This window comes from Python bivittatus, unplaced genomic scaffold (genome assembly GCF_059951505.1).
Source record: "Python bivittatus isolate LINGU-HERP-01145 unplaced genomic scaffold, Pbiv_v1 ctg000580_np1212, whole genome shotgun sequence".
In the NCBI taxonomy this organism is placed as follows: Eukaryota; Metazoa; Chordata; class Lepidosauria; order Squamata; family Pythonidae; genus Python; species Python bivittatus.
In genome coordinates this window covers 6589132-6606679 of record NW_028277087.1, presented here as the reverse complement: position 1 = coordinate 6606679, position 17548 = coordinate 6589132, and the positions used below count along the sequence as shown (strand labels likewise).

The following is a 17548-nucleotide window of genomic DNA, read 5'->3' as shown; positions in this document are numbered from 1 at the left end:
ATGCAAAATCAGTTCAGCTATGTTTATTAGCTACAACCTCTAGCAAGAATCTTCCCAGACTGAAACCCCAGATCCCAAAGTCAGCCAGCCACAACAGTGTGAATTCCTCAGGGAGGTGCCAGTCTCATCCTCTTGTAGTTCCCACGCTCCTGCGGCGAGCTAAGAAAATGCTTATCTCCCTGAGCCTGGCCTTCATAATTCCATTACATCACAATACCTGTGATAATAGGGAGGAAGATCTATCTATCTATCTATCTATCTATCTATCTATCTATCTATCTATCTATCTATCTATCTATCAAATTTAGTCACCACCCATCTCACGAGGAAGTGACTGGTGGAGGATGGGGAGGAATCCGATATGAACAGATTTAACTCTTTTCCCCTTTTCAACAATTTATTTTCCCAACTTCTAGTTCATGCCAGAAGTTTGAAGCAGCAGTGTGCACAAAGTGAAAACATTGTGCTGCCGAAGCAAAACACTAATCAAGTTGATTCAGATTTTAGCAAAAACGAATCTGAAAGAGTCTTCAGAGGCAAATAATGCAATGCAGATGCGCATCTTGCCTCCCCTTCCGTGTGACCTGCACACCAGCCCATCTATCAGTCTTCTCAGCAACTTCCTCTTATGTTCCTTCACTACTGTCACCCAGATTCAAGTGTAGCATGCCCACCTGGGCTCATCTACTCTTCCCAAACCTGCCTTCTCTGCTGCCACCACCCCACACCTTCACTCTACCTCTCTGTAGTATTGGACCTTCCTTTCCCACCGTATCCACCTTTTGTCTCTGCTGTCAGCCTTTTCCCCATTCTTCCCCACCTTGGAGCACCTTTGCCAGAACACACATGTTCCAAGTTTGGGCACAGGTAAAGCAAACATTCTTTAGTCTGGGCATGAACCACTGAATGCTGTCTGATCAATGTAGGCAGCATTCATTCATTCATTCATTCATTCATTCATTCATTCATTCATTCATTCATTCATTTATTAAATATTTTTTTATTTTTACAACAAACACAAAACATACATGAACAAACAAAAACATAAAAAGGCATAAAAAAAGCATCTTCCATTTTATACCGTGTGTCAACCAGTTACCAACTCGTTGGTGCCCCTTTCATAATCTTAAATTCTCATATCATCTATTCAAAATATACTTGTATACTTATCAATTAACAATTATTAATCATTCATAGCTAATCTATAGAATCATTTATTACAAGAAATTTTAACTTTCAATAGGATTAGTAATACATTTTCATCTATCGATTATATATGTATATATATAATAATTAATATCAAATTTCTATTATAAAATTTCCTAATCCATTACATTACTATATTTTCTCAGTGTCATATAAAATTACTTATCTTCTTACTCTAATTTCAAATCTCAATTTAACTCATCTCTGCACATTCCATAATTTTCAATAACTTCCTCCTGCATAAGTACTTTTTAATTTTTCCAATTCTTAAAAGTTACAGTTCTAACCAGTATCAGTTACAATATCAGTTACAGTTCTAACCGGGTTACAGTTCTAACCAGATTCTTCACTATATGTTTCAACAAAAATGTCTCTAGTTTAAAATCTATATGTTACTATATTCAACCATGTATAAATTTTAGTCTAATCTCTTGAAACATTTACAATCAAATACAATTTTTAACTATATATCTCGGATTTATACTTTATTCCAGCGCTTGCATAATTTTGAGTTCACCCTTTTCATTCAATATCCCAAAATATCTAGCTGTTTATTCCTTTTTCTATATTATTGGATAAAAGAAAGCAATAATAAATGTCCTTTCAAACATTCTGCTTTTTGAAGCTTCTGTCAGTTCCATCATTGTTGTATTCCCCTCGTTTTTTCTTTAAACATCTGAAGTAGTTTCTTTCAATATTGTTTTACTTCTTCTTTTTGTGCATTGTCTTAGTACAATTTTCCATTATAATCTTGTATAATCTTTTTCTCACCCTCAGTGCCAAGAACAAGTCTGTCCCTCTTCATTTATCAGTTGATTAACCCTTTTAATTCTCGGTTTATAGGCCTCACAATAATTCTGTTTAATGTTTCTGATTTCTTGTACTATTTCTTCCTTTTCCATTGATCCCGTTTTATGTTTAATTAAGTCCATTTTAGCTTTAATATCTTTTTTTCTTTTTTTTTTTGCGGGAATTTCTGCAGCTCTTCTTCCAGTTTTTTATAGTCATCCTCAATAGTTTAAAGATCTTCTTCTGCATTGTGTTTCTCGTATAATTTATTATCTTGATAAACCTTTATTGAGTCAAAGGATTCTTTATCTTTATTCTTGCCAAAAATAAGAAAAAAAAAAGCAAGAGGAGAAAGAAAAAAAAAAAAGAAGAAGAGGAGGGAAAAGACTAAGTCTCTTTAAAAAAAATCCAACTGAGGGGGGAATGGAGAGCAAAGCAGAGCTTCTAGCAGAAAGAAGAGCTACTGCCACTAATCAGGGCTCTTGTGACTAGCTCAAACTTTCCATCTTGATATTTTCAAAATCGCTTTCAACTCCACTTTCTTGTTTATAGTTACGGATGGCACCTGTATAAACATGCACATCCCACTATCTTTTTAGAAAGCACAGGGTCTTTGAGCATGCGTCACAATAGAAGAAAAAAAGCACTATGTCGAGCCTCTAGATGGCAGTGCAACTTTCTTTCATTTACTTTCTCTTAACTCCACTTTCCCCATTTCAAAATCAAAAAGTATAAATTTCTTATAACAATAAAGAAATCTTAGTCAAAAAAAAGGCTTAAGATAAAGAGTTATTGAGTATTAAAAAGAAAAAGCCAATCCAGTTAAAAATATATTTTTTTAAGAGAAAAACATCTTGTCAATTCCACTAAAAGGGGAAAGTTGAAAAGAAAAAAATTTTCCCCCCCTTTTTTTATAAGGCTCAATCTCGCCGCTTAATCCACTTTTATTCGCTTTTAAAAATCTCTTTAAGTTACTTAAGGTGTTCTCTAAGAATAGTTGAATAGTAAAAGTCCATCTCACCCAGTTGACACCCCTCTCTTCCTTCTTCCTTTGGAGCTGTCCCGGCTTTCGCAGCCATTTTGGCTGGCTCTCCTCCGCCGGCTTCAAGAGCTTCTCCCGGGATCAATCTGGGACTTGCGGCGTCCCTGAGATCCGCGGGACGCGCCCTTTGCGATCGCCATCTCTACGGGACGGCTTAGGTCCATCGGGACCGTCCGGGGGAGGAGATATCGGCTGCGATCCTGGGAGCCCAGGATCGCCCGCCATATCGCCGCGACGCCAGCTCCGCCCTCCCAGCATTTATTTATTTGATCGTGAACAGAATGCACTCCCCTCTTCAGGATTGGTATGCAATTTGCTGGGGGGGGGCATCTTCTTGGACTCACAGCTCCTATTTGAATTGGCACAAATTCATCTAGTGTGCCAGTTGCACCCTTAGTTAGACTGGAAGGTCCTTAAAACAGTCCCTCTGGTCACCTCATGATTGGATTATAGCAATGTGCTTTACATGAGGCTGTCCTTGAAGACCATTCAGAAGCTGCAGATGGTCCAGAATGCAGCAGCACAGCCAGTTACAGGCATCCCATAGCATGCCCATGTAACACCTCTGCTGTACTTGCTAGTAGGTTTCTAGGTGCAATTCAAGGTGCTGATTATTAGATGGACTATCCATCCCAGTAGTTTATGCTGTCCCACACAGCCTGACAGAGTTGGCACATTCCAAGTCCCATCAATTAGGCAAGACCCAAGAAGCAGGCCTCTGGAACACCATTCCCCTTCCTCTGGATTTGTATAGCCTCTTGAGTGATGTTTCTGGTTTCTGAACGCTTGTTGGTCTTTTTTTCAGGACTTTTCTCTTTTTGATGATGTAATCCTTTGTTTTTCAATCTATTATACTATTACATAAGCCATCCATTGGGGGTGGCTATAAGTCCCAGAAATAAATAAATTTAAGCCACAGAATGGTGTGGCTTTGTTTAATAGAACAGTGAGGGGAGAAAGAAAAAAAAATTATAACAGAATAACAGCAGCAACAAAAATTCCAGTGAAATTACAACAAGATAAATGGTATATATAGGTTTCTCATACATGTACAGATATGGATATGACATTTTTTTCATAACAGGTTCAATAAAAGATAACCATATTTCAGTGAAATTGTCCATGCATAAATCTGGGCATTTCATTCACATTCGTCTTCAATCACATTCACAAGTCACATTTGTCTTCAATCTGTTAAGTAATTGAGGCTATAAATTTGTCTTTCCAATGTTGAGGAACTAATCTCTTGGCACAATAAGGGCACAGAGAATTCACTTCCATTGTCTAGCTGCCAGTTTCCTTGTAATTGTAGTAGTGTGTAGTTCAAACAATGTGTGCATTCAAAAAGATTAAACTATTTCAAAATCAAATTACTGTATGTAAGTACGTGTTCCCAGAGTGTAACAATTTTAGGACATTATGACAGCATATATTTTAATGAAGTTGTATTCTGGTGATTTTACTTATCCCTTTTCTGCACAAATGCAGTGGGGTCCAGCTAGTCCGCAATAATTATTTTTTAGTTGTATAAGCTGTAATCTAAAATCTAATGAGACTTTTGCTATTGAGGTTAAAACATTTTCCCCATTGTTTGAGCAAATTGGGAGTCAGTTAAAGTTTGCATATCAAGTTGATTTATTGATAATTAGTATTTATAAAGACAGGGCTTTTGGGGTCTAATAGGATTTAACGATCCCATCTAATAACTTAAATGTCTCTGTGGCTGAAAATGCCTCTGGTCCAAATCAAGATGTCAGTTAATGTTGTAATTGTAAATGCTGCCACAGGGTGGCAACTGACAAATGGTATTTATCTTGTAACATAGAAATTGATTAAAATTCCTTGTTATCTGCTAGTTGAGCTAATGTACTGTAAAGATCCCAACATTCATCCAGGACTTCTATAAAATCATTTTTAAATCAATTTTGAGATCTGGATTATCACATAGCATCAATTTAGGATGAGAAAAAGGATTAAATCCATTTTTCCAGAAATAACAACTTTCAAATTGATATAGTAGTGACAGGAGATATAACAATTTTTTAAATATTTTGAACTCAAAACAATCCAGTTAATTAAAGGTGTTGCGAATATTTCGAAAGGGCCCAGGATGGAGAATTTGCACCGTGTGTGCAGAATTTGGTGCTAGTTGAAAGGTATCCATAATAGTTTGATTCAAGATTTGGAAAAATGAAATCCCCATCTTGAATTGACAATTGCATCTTCTTCAAAGATAACTTTGGAATTAAAGAACCCCATAGAAATACATGAAACAGTATAATGTTTTCTTAAAAGTGTATATAGGAATTCCACACAAAATATAAAGTACCCTGGGAATTATATTCAATTTAAGAATCTTCCTATCCCAGAAGATAGAATTTAATGACTCCCATATAGCAATGTCCACAGAAACCTCTTTATACATCTTATTCACATTCAATGTAATTATTTGAGAAATGTTGCTTAGAATAAGAATTCCTAAAGAATGGTACATTTAGTACATAATCAAAAATGATAATCACTTAATGGTTGAACAAACAAGTTTTTAAAGGTTAAAACTACATGTTTCCTAGATTCTCCCAACCCTTTTATATTAAGCCTAACTAAATTCAGTTAATTCTGTTGGTCCACAAATATCACTCCAGTACCAATCTTTTGTAAGACCTGAAGTGTATCTTAGTACATAGCATAAAGCATTCTTGTAGTAAAAAGCTTCATCTTGTTTTGAGTAGCACATTAATAGTTATTAACTGTCTGAATACAATTTAGATAAATACAAGCCCACAATAGTTAAAGAAAAAAATAGTGAAACAGTAAAGTAAAATACAGGTAGTCCTCAGGTTAAGAACGCCCAGTTTACAGATGACCCATAGTTAAGAATGGAGCCATAGCAAAATTCGAGTTAAATACGCAATGGTTCAAGCTAGTTACACAATACTACTTATACAGTATTATGCAATAATATTCCAGCTTACATACAAATTGGACTTAAGGACAACTCACTCTTAAACTGGGGATTACCTGTACTACATGATAAAAGAAAGAAAAGCCATAAGAAAAAACTAACATTTCACTTCCAGTTGAGATGACTCTGCAGCTCTCAAATAAAATATGATCATATAATGTCCTTAAACAAAAGGAGAATAAAAAGCAAACAAAAGCTGTAAGAAAGGAAGAAAGAGTGGGACAAGGAGAAATGAAGAAGAAAAAGTCAAAAGATAACTTGGCAGTCTGTCCAGACGCTGAATAAGATATGGATATAAACCAGAAGTGAATCCAGAGAGAGAAAAATCGCATTAGAAAGTCCTTTATCAAAGAAGCAATTCATGAAAGGGATTTTTTTTTAATTGATGTTATGTATTTATTGTATTTGTATGCTCCTTATCCCTGAAGGCTCTGAGCAGCTAACAATCAGAAACATCATAAAAGGAAAAAAACCCTATAAGTAACAACTTCCCCCTCCCACTAAAAAATCTCAAATCATCTTAGAGAATAAAAATCCCAAATTGTGTCCACCAGTGCATCTTAACATTCAGAGCATGCCTTCTTCCTGAGCTAGGTGGAAAAGGCCCGTCTTGATGGCTCTCCTGAACCCCCAGGAGGGAAGAGGTCAACAAGATCTCTCTAAGACTACGTGCAGTCTTTTGAGATAAATCTGTATTGTTATCCCCAAACTTCAGGTGGGCTGGGATTCAGAGTGGATTTGTGGGTAGTTTGGGTGACATTTCTGAGAGTAGGACTTTAATTGCCTGATGTAACTATTTCATTAGGTCTTTAAAGAACCTGCATCCCATGAATATTTTATTATTATTTTTATTATTGAAGTACTAGAAATTGCTGCTGAAAATTTTACTCATGTTTTTTTCTGCTGTAAGAGAAAAAGGTGAAGCCCATTGAGCAACATGCATGTTCCAAGATGCCATCCAGCTTCCCAACCAATGCTCTTCTGTGGACAGCTGTAGATCTTTTGGCTTTTCTGCTGAAATGCATTTTATTACTTCAGTGTGTTTTTTGTTAAATTGCTGTAAATGGTGTCATCTCGTGACTCTTCTTTCCACAGTTTTTAAGTAATAGAATAGAATTGAAATATTTGTTTCAGTTCAGCTATTTAGCTTAAAATGAGAAGGAAATGGGAAACTCAGGAATTCAGCCTTGTTTTGCTCTGAAGCTTCTCCGTCATGGTATCTGGCCTCAGAGATCCAAACAGATGTAACTCTGCTCTCATTTGGACAAATCTTAAGACCTGACTCTTCCCCCAGGGGTTGGGTTAAGACCTGGTGTGAGTTAATTGTATGTTGGTTTTGTTGTTATAGTGGTGCTTTTCCCTTGTCCAGCCATCTTTCCTCTTTTTTATGGTTTTGATCCATACACCACCCAGAGTCACTCTGAGTGGGAAGCCTACAAATAAGATACACAGACACACGTGTTCCTTAGCTTAAGACTAGCATCAGTTCTATCATAATACAGACATGAGCTTTAATGCATTTCTGAGCCTCCGTCCGTTTTAAAGATAGATAAATACACATTTGTCCCAATGTGGAATATGTACTTAATGCAGCTCATGAAAATAACATTTTATTTTAAAATACTAAAAAGTTTCTACTCCTCAAATTGGAACATGGAATAGTTTTGCGCATAGATGAGGATAGGGAAAGATATTGCTAACATTCCATTTATGTGCCTTTTATGAATATAAAAATTGCTTTGCTGGATCTCGGCGATCGAGAGATCCCAACATCCTGCTCAGAAGCTATATTTGTCTCTAATAACTAAGAGTTACAAGGTTTATCTTCTGTGAACTTATCTCTCCCTCTTTAAATGGTCCATCACCCAAATCTGGAAGATTTAGCATTGATGATCTTAGGTTGTATGGACGGCACAGAACATTGTAGGAGCTGTGATTCAGGCTGATTTTGGTCCCGGCATTCAGTCTGACAGGCATGAAAAGCAGAAAACAAGCGGGGAGACATTTTGCTCCTCCTCATAATACTAGAGCTTGATTATCCAGGGCTTGTTCAACAAGAGATTCATAAAGGACTTCTTTGCACAGGGTGTATCTTAGAAAACGTATTTCCTCCTAATATAAGAACAGCCACTGGCTTGGATGGTTTTAAATAGAGGAGAGTTAAATTTTTGGGGAAGGAGAATTTCTATCCATGGTAATTACTGTATTTGATTAACAGTGCAGCTCCCAGGTTAAAAATCATTTCTCTCCAGTTGCAGGGGAGCAACAGCATGAGAGAGCCACTGACTTATTATCTCACTTGTGGGCTTCCTAAAGGCATCTACAAGCCTGTGTTGTAAATGGGAAACAAATGGGTTATTCTGGATGTCTCTAATCTTACTACACCATCCTAATCATACATGTTGATCTTACATTGTCTGCCTAGCATCTACATGTCAGACAGAGAGGGCTTTCTTTCACTTTCTGCCTGGTCCTTTTTACCAGGTGATTGAATCTGGAATATTCTGCATGCAATGCATGTGTGTCCTACCACTGAGCTGCAGTTTCTCCCTCTCAAGCCTGGCACACTCTATCCTCTCCCTTGTTTGAGGTATATGTCACGTATCACTCCTTCTGATCCCTGTTGAGTCCCATTTCAGCTCAAGTGTATCCTTGCTCATCTGCATTCTTTTTCTGTGTCTCTAGGATCAACTCCAGCAGAAGATAATATGCCCAGGCCCAGTGACTTGCCTGACAGCCGCTCCCAATGGTCTCTACATCTTGGCAGGTATTGCTGAAAGCATCTACCTCTGGGAGGTAAGGGAGTTGGTAACATTGGAGTGGAAAGCAGACTGGTTTTTTTTCTTTTTTCTTTTTCTTTTTTGGCTACTAAAGGAGAGCTGGCTAAAAGTTTAAGAAGGTGAAAAACCAGTGGGAGAGTTGGACTGCTGTTCTCCCCTCCATGAGGGTACACCTGCTTAAGTTAAAGACCTTTAACCATACATAATGAGTTACTGGAGGTGTTCTTTAATGCAGTGAGATCAGAACTTTGCCACAAGAGGGCAGGAACTACCATCACCATGCTTCCTATCAATTTGGGTTCCAATTTTGATTCATCAGTAAGAGAGGGGGGGGTTTAAAATGGCTGTTTTGAGCTGTGCTCATTTGGATTGCATTCCACTTCGTTCTCAGAGCCTGTGATCCTTTTAGTTTGGTTTTGCATAGAAAGAGGCATTTGAATCCTGTTTATCAGTCTTATCTAGAACCCACTCACTTCCAGCAAAGTAAGATTATGACAGTTAACAACTTCAGTTAACAACAAATAGATGAGTCCATAAATAACAATTAAACCTTATAATACCATTCTTAAAACAACCATAAAAAATTGACATGAAGTATATATTGTATCAAGGAAAAGCCAGCTTAAAAAGATACAGTGGTACCTCGGGATATGAACGCCTCTACTAACGAACGTTTTGGGTTACGACCAGCTCCGGCTGCAAAAATTTACCTCGATGTGCGAACTCCGCCTCGGGGTATGGTCATTTTTCCGCCCTGACACGTGGTCCGCGGCCATTTTTCCGCCCCTGACACATGGTCCGTGGCCATTTTTCCACCCCTGACACGTGGTCCGCGGCCATTTTTCTGCCCCGACACGTGGTCCGCGGCCATTTTCCCGCCCCGCTGTGCGGTGCCCGGCCGTTTTCCTGCTGCACGGCGCCCGGCCGTTTTCCCGCCCCGGCACGCGGCACCCAGCCGTTTTCCTGCCCCTGACGCGTGTTCCGCGGATGCCAGAACGGATTAACGGTAATTACATTGAACCTTATGGGAAAATTTGCTTCGGGGCGCGACCAAATTCGGAGGGCGGAACGGATTAACCGGATTTACATTGAACCCTATGGGGAAATTTGCGTCGGGTTACGACCAACTCGGGATATGCCCAGAGTCTCAGAACAGATTAAGTTCGTATCCCGAGGTACCACTGTAGTTTTTCAAATTGAATTTAAAAGCAATCAGAGAGGGCCAATAATGTACAGGTAGTCCCCAGGTTAAGAATACCCGAGTTACAGACGTCCCAGAGTTGAGAACAGAGCCTACTGTAGCAAAATTTGAGTTAAATACACAATGATTTGAGTTAAATCACAATGGTTTGAGTTAATTACACAATACTACTTATACAGTATTATACAATAATATTGTTCTGACTTACATACACATTCGACTTAAGGACAGATCTTGGGAATAGAGCTCATTCTTAAACTGAGGATTACCTGTACATCAGGGAGGGGAAAATCCATAGCATTGGAGCCATCTTTACTTAATGAGCCCCACTCCTGGTTGGTAATATAATAGGAGAGTGCTTCCTTTAAGCCAGTGTTGTCCAAACTTGGCCACTTTAAGATGAGTAGACTTCAACTCCCAGAATTCCCCAGCCAGCATGGGAGAGTTGAAGTCCACTCATCTTAAAGTGGCCAAGTTTGGACAACACTGCTTTAAGCGGTCAGGTCCCAAGCCATGGAATACAGACAGGATGTCAAGCGTTCCTTATATTGGCCTCCACTCTCTGGAACACCCTTCCCTTAGAGGTACATGCAGCTTCTACCCTCCTTGCATTTCACAGACAGATAAAATTTATACTATTCCAACAACCCTTTGGCCTGAGTTGATTTTCTGGGGTGCCCATCATGGAAATTGTTTCTTTATTTTATTATCTATTATACTATTATGTTGTTAAATTGGTGTGTTTGTTTTGATATTTGGTATTAAATTGGATATTCATTGCATGGACTCAGAGTCCACCCCAAGATAGGATGGCATATAAGCACTGCTAAATGGATGGATGCATGGATGGATGGATGGATTTCATAGCCAGTGAAGCTGACCCAGGACTGGTGTCACATGCCTCCAATGAGGAACGTGTGACAGAAGCCTGGCTGCTTTCTTCTGGACCTGCTGCAGCTTTTCAATTTCCTTCAAAGACATCCCCAGATAAAGACTATTACATTAATATGTTTAGGAGGTAACCACAGTGTGGATTAGAGAGGTCAGGTCATAGAGTTCAAGAGAACTCAGAAGTCATCTAGTCCAATCCACTTGGTGCAGGATCTGCTAAAGTATTTTGGACAGATGGCTATCCAGCCTCTGCCTGGAGATCTCTGGTAAAGAGGATTATGCTACTTCATGAGGCAACCTATTCCATTGGTTAACTGCTCTTACTGTCATGGAATTCTCCTAATATCTAACCTGAATCTCCTTCCCTGTAGTTTCAACTCATTGGTTATGCTATCACACTCAGCTTTTCAGACTGCAATGCCTGGAACTGGACAGAAGATTCTGTGTGGGATTTGAATATGGCAAAGTAGAGTAGGGGGATTATGTGTTCCTGGTAATACTACCCAAAATAGCTTTTGCTTTTTTAGCAGCCATTTATGATCTACTAGAAAGCCCAGTTCCTTTTCAATTACAGTACTACTAGGCCAAGTCCCTCCCATCCTAGAGCCTTCCATTTTTTCTTGTCAAATTCAGGACTTTTCAGTTCTCCCTGTTAAATTTCATCATATTCATTTCAACCCACTGTTAAAGCCTAATTCTTTTTTAATCTTCTCCTTCTCTCTTAAAGTGTAAGCCACTCTCTTAGTTTTGTGTCATTCTGCAAGTCTGATCAGTCCCTCACTCTTTTATCCAAATCACTAATACAAATGTTAAACAGCACAGCGCCCAAGACAGAGAGCACTGTTTCACTCCACTTGATACTATTCTCCAGTCTGATGTGGAACCATTTAGGGGAAATACTCTTTAGGTGCAGTCACCTAGCCAATTAAAAATCAATCTAAAGTTACCTTATGTGGCCCATATTTTACCCCTTTATTAATACAAGTATCATGAGAAGCTTTGTTGAATATTTTGTGGAGGTTAGCCCTATCCAAGAAAGGGCAAAGTTGATAAATGCAGCTGATAGAAGGCACCTCTTGCCATCATACTCGGCTAAGAAGAGAAGCACCCCCAAGCTATGGACCTGGTCTTCTGAAGGTGTACAGCCTTATCCAGGGCAGGCACCTCTCCCCACAATCAAGCAGAACTGATGCTGAGTAGCAGTCCTTCAGTTTGTCAAGCCTGCAATCCAGCCTGGCAAGAGTACACTATGAGACTGACACACCTGAGGATGATGGAAATGAGTAGATCTGAAAGTCATCTTCATAAAAATGGTACCACCTCCACATTCTCTAACCATCACTCCCAGCAGTTTTTTATAGATGCTAAAGAGTAATGGCGATAGAATAGTCTCATGGCACCTGACAATCCAAGGGCTGTGGGGAAGAGCATTGCTCTCCCAAAACTACCATCTTAGACCAGCCATCAGGGAAGAAGCAGATCCATGACAAAGCTATTCATCCAACCTTCAGCTCCCTTATGTGGTCCAAGAGGATACCATAATCAATGGTATCAAAAGCTGTTGAGAGATCTAGGAGCACAAGCAGAGGCCATTCCCACTGTCATGCCTCTTCAACAGATCATCCACCAGGGCAAGCAAAGTAGTCTCCATGCTATGCCCTGTCCTGAAATTTAATTGAAATTAATCTAGGTAAATCATTATCATCCAGTAGGCCCTGGAGTTACATACCCATTCCCTGTTCAACCACCCTGTTTAAGAATGGCAAATTGGATACTGCCTTATAGCTGTCAGGTATGGAGGGCTTGAGAGATAGGTTTCTTCATATATGGTGAACCACTGCTGTCTTCAACAAGTGAACTCCTGAACAAGAGGACCATTAGTGAAAGTATGGAATCAAAATGCAGGACTCAAATGCCAAATAATCAAGGCCTCACTGCAGATGTTTATTAGACAGTGCGCACTGGAGGGGAGACACCAAGGGTTAGTGGGAGACACTCCCCTGCAGGCAAAATGGATACCCTGATATACACTTGTACAAGAAGGGGAAGGGAAAAGAATGCATACATATACATATTCATATGATAATGCAGGCATACATTAGTAAGCAATAGATCTCGTTATTTTCTGCCCCCCCTTATCTCATCCTCCTTCAAGACAGATGCCTTGTGTATTTGCCCCTCTTCTTATCTCCTATCTTCAAGAAAAACAATAGCCTTACTAAGAGGAAGTAACAAGTTAGTTCAAGGTGCCAAATGCCAGGAAGAACTGCGAGATAGATGCCTTGTGCAATGGGATGTTTGTGATAAGGCTTTGAGGTGAGACTTTTTACAATCACCCCAGTTCACACCAGTTAGATACATTCTTTAAAACCAGCCTGCACATTTCTTTATATTTCAGTTTTATTAAGGCGATCCCATTCATCTGAGGCCTCTAACAACTTCCTTCCTTCATCCAAAGATGTATTTTCCTCACAATAGAATATGACACCTCCCTCAGTAGATGTCTAGCAGTTCTAACCAAGACAGAGCAAGATTCAACAGACAATTAATAGCCCAGATCTGTCCAACCGTCTGTGCCTTCCAGGGGAGCAAGTGAAAATTGAACCAATAACACTGGACAATAGAATACGCTGCTTACTCATACTGCTGCAGCAGTATATGTTCTTCCTAGGAATGTTTTAAACATTTTGAGTCTTTCAAATTTCAAGCCCAAAACAAAACTCCCCACATTTTAGAGTTTCTTTCTGAGCATAGGACATAACAATATTTTGTTCGTCTTGTTTTGAATGCCCCATTATAGGAAGTAATGGAAACTCATGCAAGTCCTTGTTTTTATCCCATTAGTGTAAAAGTAAGATGGGGTGGTAGTCCAGGCTGAATGCTACAAACTAATAAACCTACAGAAAGTAGGTTATCTTTCTCTTCCCACTATCGCTACAGTTTTCTCGAGCCCATGGTAGCTTTCATCTTTCTCTTAGATGCATTTTAATGGGAAATATCAAAGCCAAGAGTCAGTGATTAAAATTGCAACCACACATTTAATTCTGTTAAGTAGCCAACAACCAGGACTTGGTAAACAGACTTGCTGAGTCAGACCTTCATATAGATATTTGTTTGTTTAAGAGATTTATAAAGCTGCTGCTCTCCCAGTTCAACTCTAAGTGGTACACACAAATAAAAATCAAAGAGAAAATCAGAATCGAAGAAGAAAATAAGTACTGTGCAGAACCAAAACAAATGACACATAATCGAGGCTGACAATAATAGCATAAAACTGGCTTATATACCATCCTGGTGTTTATGGCTCTGTGTAAGACCAGTAGAGTCAGGGTCATCCTAACCTTTGGCGAGGGGGGGGCATTCCAAAGAATAGACATGACAACAGAGAAAGCACACCTCTAAAGCCACATTAGGAGGCATTGCTTGGAGCATGCCAACCCTGTACCATGTATAGCTTTATAGGTGATGACCTGCTGGGATTCAGGCAGCATATAAATTATTATTACTGTTGGTCAGCCAGATGTTTAGACTGGATTTGGCATTTTTATCCACCTATTGAGTCCTTCTCAAGGACCTGGGACAGGCAGATGTGTTGTTTGATGGTGTTAAAGGTATTGTTGCAGGATATAAGCTGTTCCAAATAAAGCTGCCTTTTGCAATTGACTGATGGTGATTTTGTCAGTGCTGATTATTATTATTGTTGGTCACACAGCCAGATATTTAGACTGGATTTGGCATTTTTATCCACCTACTGAGTCCTTCCCAAGGACCTGGGATAGGCAGATATTGTTGGTATTACCAGCATCTTGAATTGTACCTGGAAGCCTAGTGGGAGCCAGTGCAGCTCACACAGTAGTGGTATTATAAGGGGCATACTGAGGGATGTCCATTACTACCCACATCACTGCATTTTGAACTACAGCAGTTTCCAAGTGGTTTTCAGGAGTGCATTGAGTGACCATGAACAGGTCCTCCTGATCCAGAAACAGGTACAATTGATGCAATAACACAAAGTTGTACAAACGCCCTCCTGACCATACTTGTCGGCTGTTCCTCAAACTGCCCAGCATCACAATGGAATAATAGAAGGAGAAGAAGGAAGTCCAGGAGGAGCTCCAGTGGGGAAGTTCAATCCCACCCAGAGCCAGGGTAGAAAATTCCCAAAACCAGTTCCTGAGGGACCCAAATCTCACAGCCTTTCATTCCTGTTACAGTTGAGACACAGCTTGCTTTTCCCCACCCAGACCCCCACAGCTTCCAGGCACTAAGAGAGAACCAGGTCAGCATCACTTGGTCAGTATAGGCAAAGGGGTATAAGTGTATCATCAGTATGCTGATGTTATTTGACCCCATGCCGACTGATGACCTTACCCAGTGGCTTCATGGAAATGTTAAGAGCGAAGCAGGAGTCTAAAGTAGACCTTTCACACACCTCTTCAACACCAAATGGAACTGACCCTGGTAATGGAGGAGGACCACTGCAACACCAAGCCCAGTCTTCTGAACCAGTCCAGAAGGATACCAGGGTTGATGGTTTTGCTGCTCAGCTATGGGTCTTTTCCTTTAAATGGGAGCTAGTAATACCATTTCCCTCTTCCCTGCTCTTTACAACAATTTTCTCTGACTTAATACATCTCAACAAGGTTCACTGCTCTTTCCCAATCTCTCTTCTGTCTGGATTTGCTCTCTGCAAACCCAGAAACTGCAAACAGTAAGCTGCCTTTGTTTTTGGCTCTTCACCCCTTAAGGTCTAGGAGAAATATAAAATCAGGCCTTATTTGAGTCAAAGGATTTGAAAATTTGTAGTAGAATGTATTTTTTTTGAAGAGCCATGGATTGGAAAGTACATTAAAGTCCATCTAATCAAATCCTTAATCCCTAATTCAGTGCAACAACTTCAAGTATAGTAGGTCCCTAATAGAAGCTGGTTAAGCCAAAAAAGAGACCATTACCTGTTGGGGCAATCTACTCCACTGTTAGAAAATCAGAACCCAGTAAGAAGAACTGTGTGTGGAATTCCTTGTTCTAGTCTTGGAACTTTCCAGTATGGTCCAGAATGTTCTGGAACACTATCCAGCACTTTCTGTTTTGGAAGAGTCACTTTCAGAAAAGGATGGACTATCCCTGGAATGGTCAGATTGGTACATTCCAGGAGTAAAATGAGGTAAAACTAGGCCACTAAGTTTTACATATAACTAGTTAAGATGTTACTCCTAGTTTATTTGAAATCTATTCCTCTTACTGGTCTAGAACTGTTTCTAGAGCAGTTTTACTTCATCATCACTTGACTAGCCTTCAGATGCTTGAGCTGCTAATATTTTTTTGACCCTCTCTGGAGCTTCCCGTGAGGATAGCACTGTTGAACGCTATGTCAACTTCTGGAACACTGAGTCTGACAGAGCAGTATATAGGATTCCTCATGATTGACCTTCCCCCACCAGTTAATTCTGGCTGGCCCCTTGACTTTCTGAGGAGCTCCAGGAAATAAACTGGAAGCAACAGGCAGAGGAATCAGAATTGTCGGGTTGGAAGGGACCATGAGGATCATGTAGTCCACCTCTCTGCATTGTACAGCAAGACTAATTAAACCATCCTCAAGAAGTCCAGCCTCTTAAAACCACCAGGAATGGAGAATTTGCAACCTCTGTAATAGGACTGTTCCACTATTGTATGGATCTTGCCATCAAGAAGTTTTCTCCTGACACAAGCAGGAAGAATGCAAAATGTGATAGTCTAGCTATAAAAATTGTACTTATTCACTCCAAGCTTGGTGGACAAGATCCAATGAGATGAGAGACAGTGACATTTTGATGTTATCTGTGAAGTTTTTGAGTCTGTGGTCTTGAAAGGGTTACTGTTGTACCCCCTCCTCAGAAGGCCTGCCCTGGATCTTTCAGTATTAGACAACTATCAACTTCTCTTCAGCCTCCCCTTCTTGGGAAAAATTGTAGAGAAAGTGGTAGTGTGACAACTGCAAAGGGCCTTTGAAAGGCCCCACTTTTCATTTAAGTAGAGAAGACCCAATAAGAGGTGATGTGATTTTTTTTCTTCATGCTGGAGAGTTGCTATCCGACTGGTAAATAATACTTGGCACACGACAACTCCTTATGTTCTCCTCTCATACTTTTCTATCCCATAAATTTAATTCCACATTTTATTACCCCATTCAAGATTCTGCTCCACTTGGGTACATCTTTCTTCCTTCTTTGCTTCGCAGATTGTTTTTGAAAGTATTTTTCCATTCTTTTCTTTTTTCTATCTTGATACAGGGTGGGCAAGAGAAGATGAATAATTTAAATGCAGAGCCTTCCCAGGGTTGCTGATGTCTTCCCTTTCTTTCTTCTTTTTTTTGAGGCTGTCTGCACCAGATACTGCTTTCTCTTCTACAGCGTCTCATCCAGGGTTAATGAGAGTAGTGCAGGCTTCCATCCACTGTGAAAAGAGTGTAAATGTTTTTTTTTATAACAGCAGTGTTTAGAGTGCTTTCAAATTCAGATCAGTCTTGGGTGAAGAGAAGGTAATGAAAACAGTGTCAGGCTTCCTTTCAGCCTCTTCCAGTATGTTCTGCCTCTTAATTGAAGAAGAAAGAAGGAAGTAGCTATCTTGTGAGGGTCTCTGCACTGGCTCTTCCTCCTGTAACACCCCAAAATGTTATGATTATTATGACTCCATAT

At 39.7% G+C, this 17548-nt stretch overlaps 1 protein-coding gene across 1 annotated transcript in view; it reads left to right on the top strand.

Annotated features, from left to right (window-relative positions):
• Positions 1–17548, top strand: part of WDR18 (WD repeat domain 18) — a 50948-nt gene that overhangs the window by 3297 nt on the left and 30103 nt on the right. Inside the window, exon 2 of the mRNA XM_088149444.1 lies at positions 8688–8798. Coding sequence (XP_088005570.1) covers positions 8688–8798 — 111 coding nt within the window. The remainder of the gene's footprint in view (positions 1–8687; positions 8799–17548) is intronic.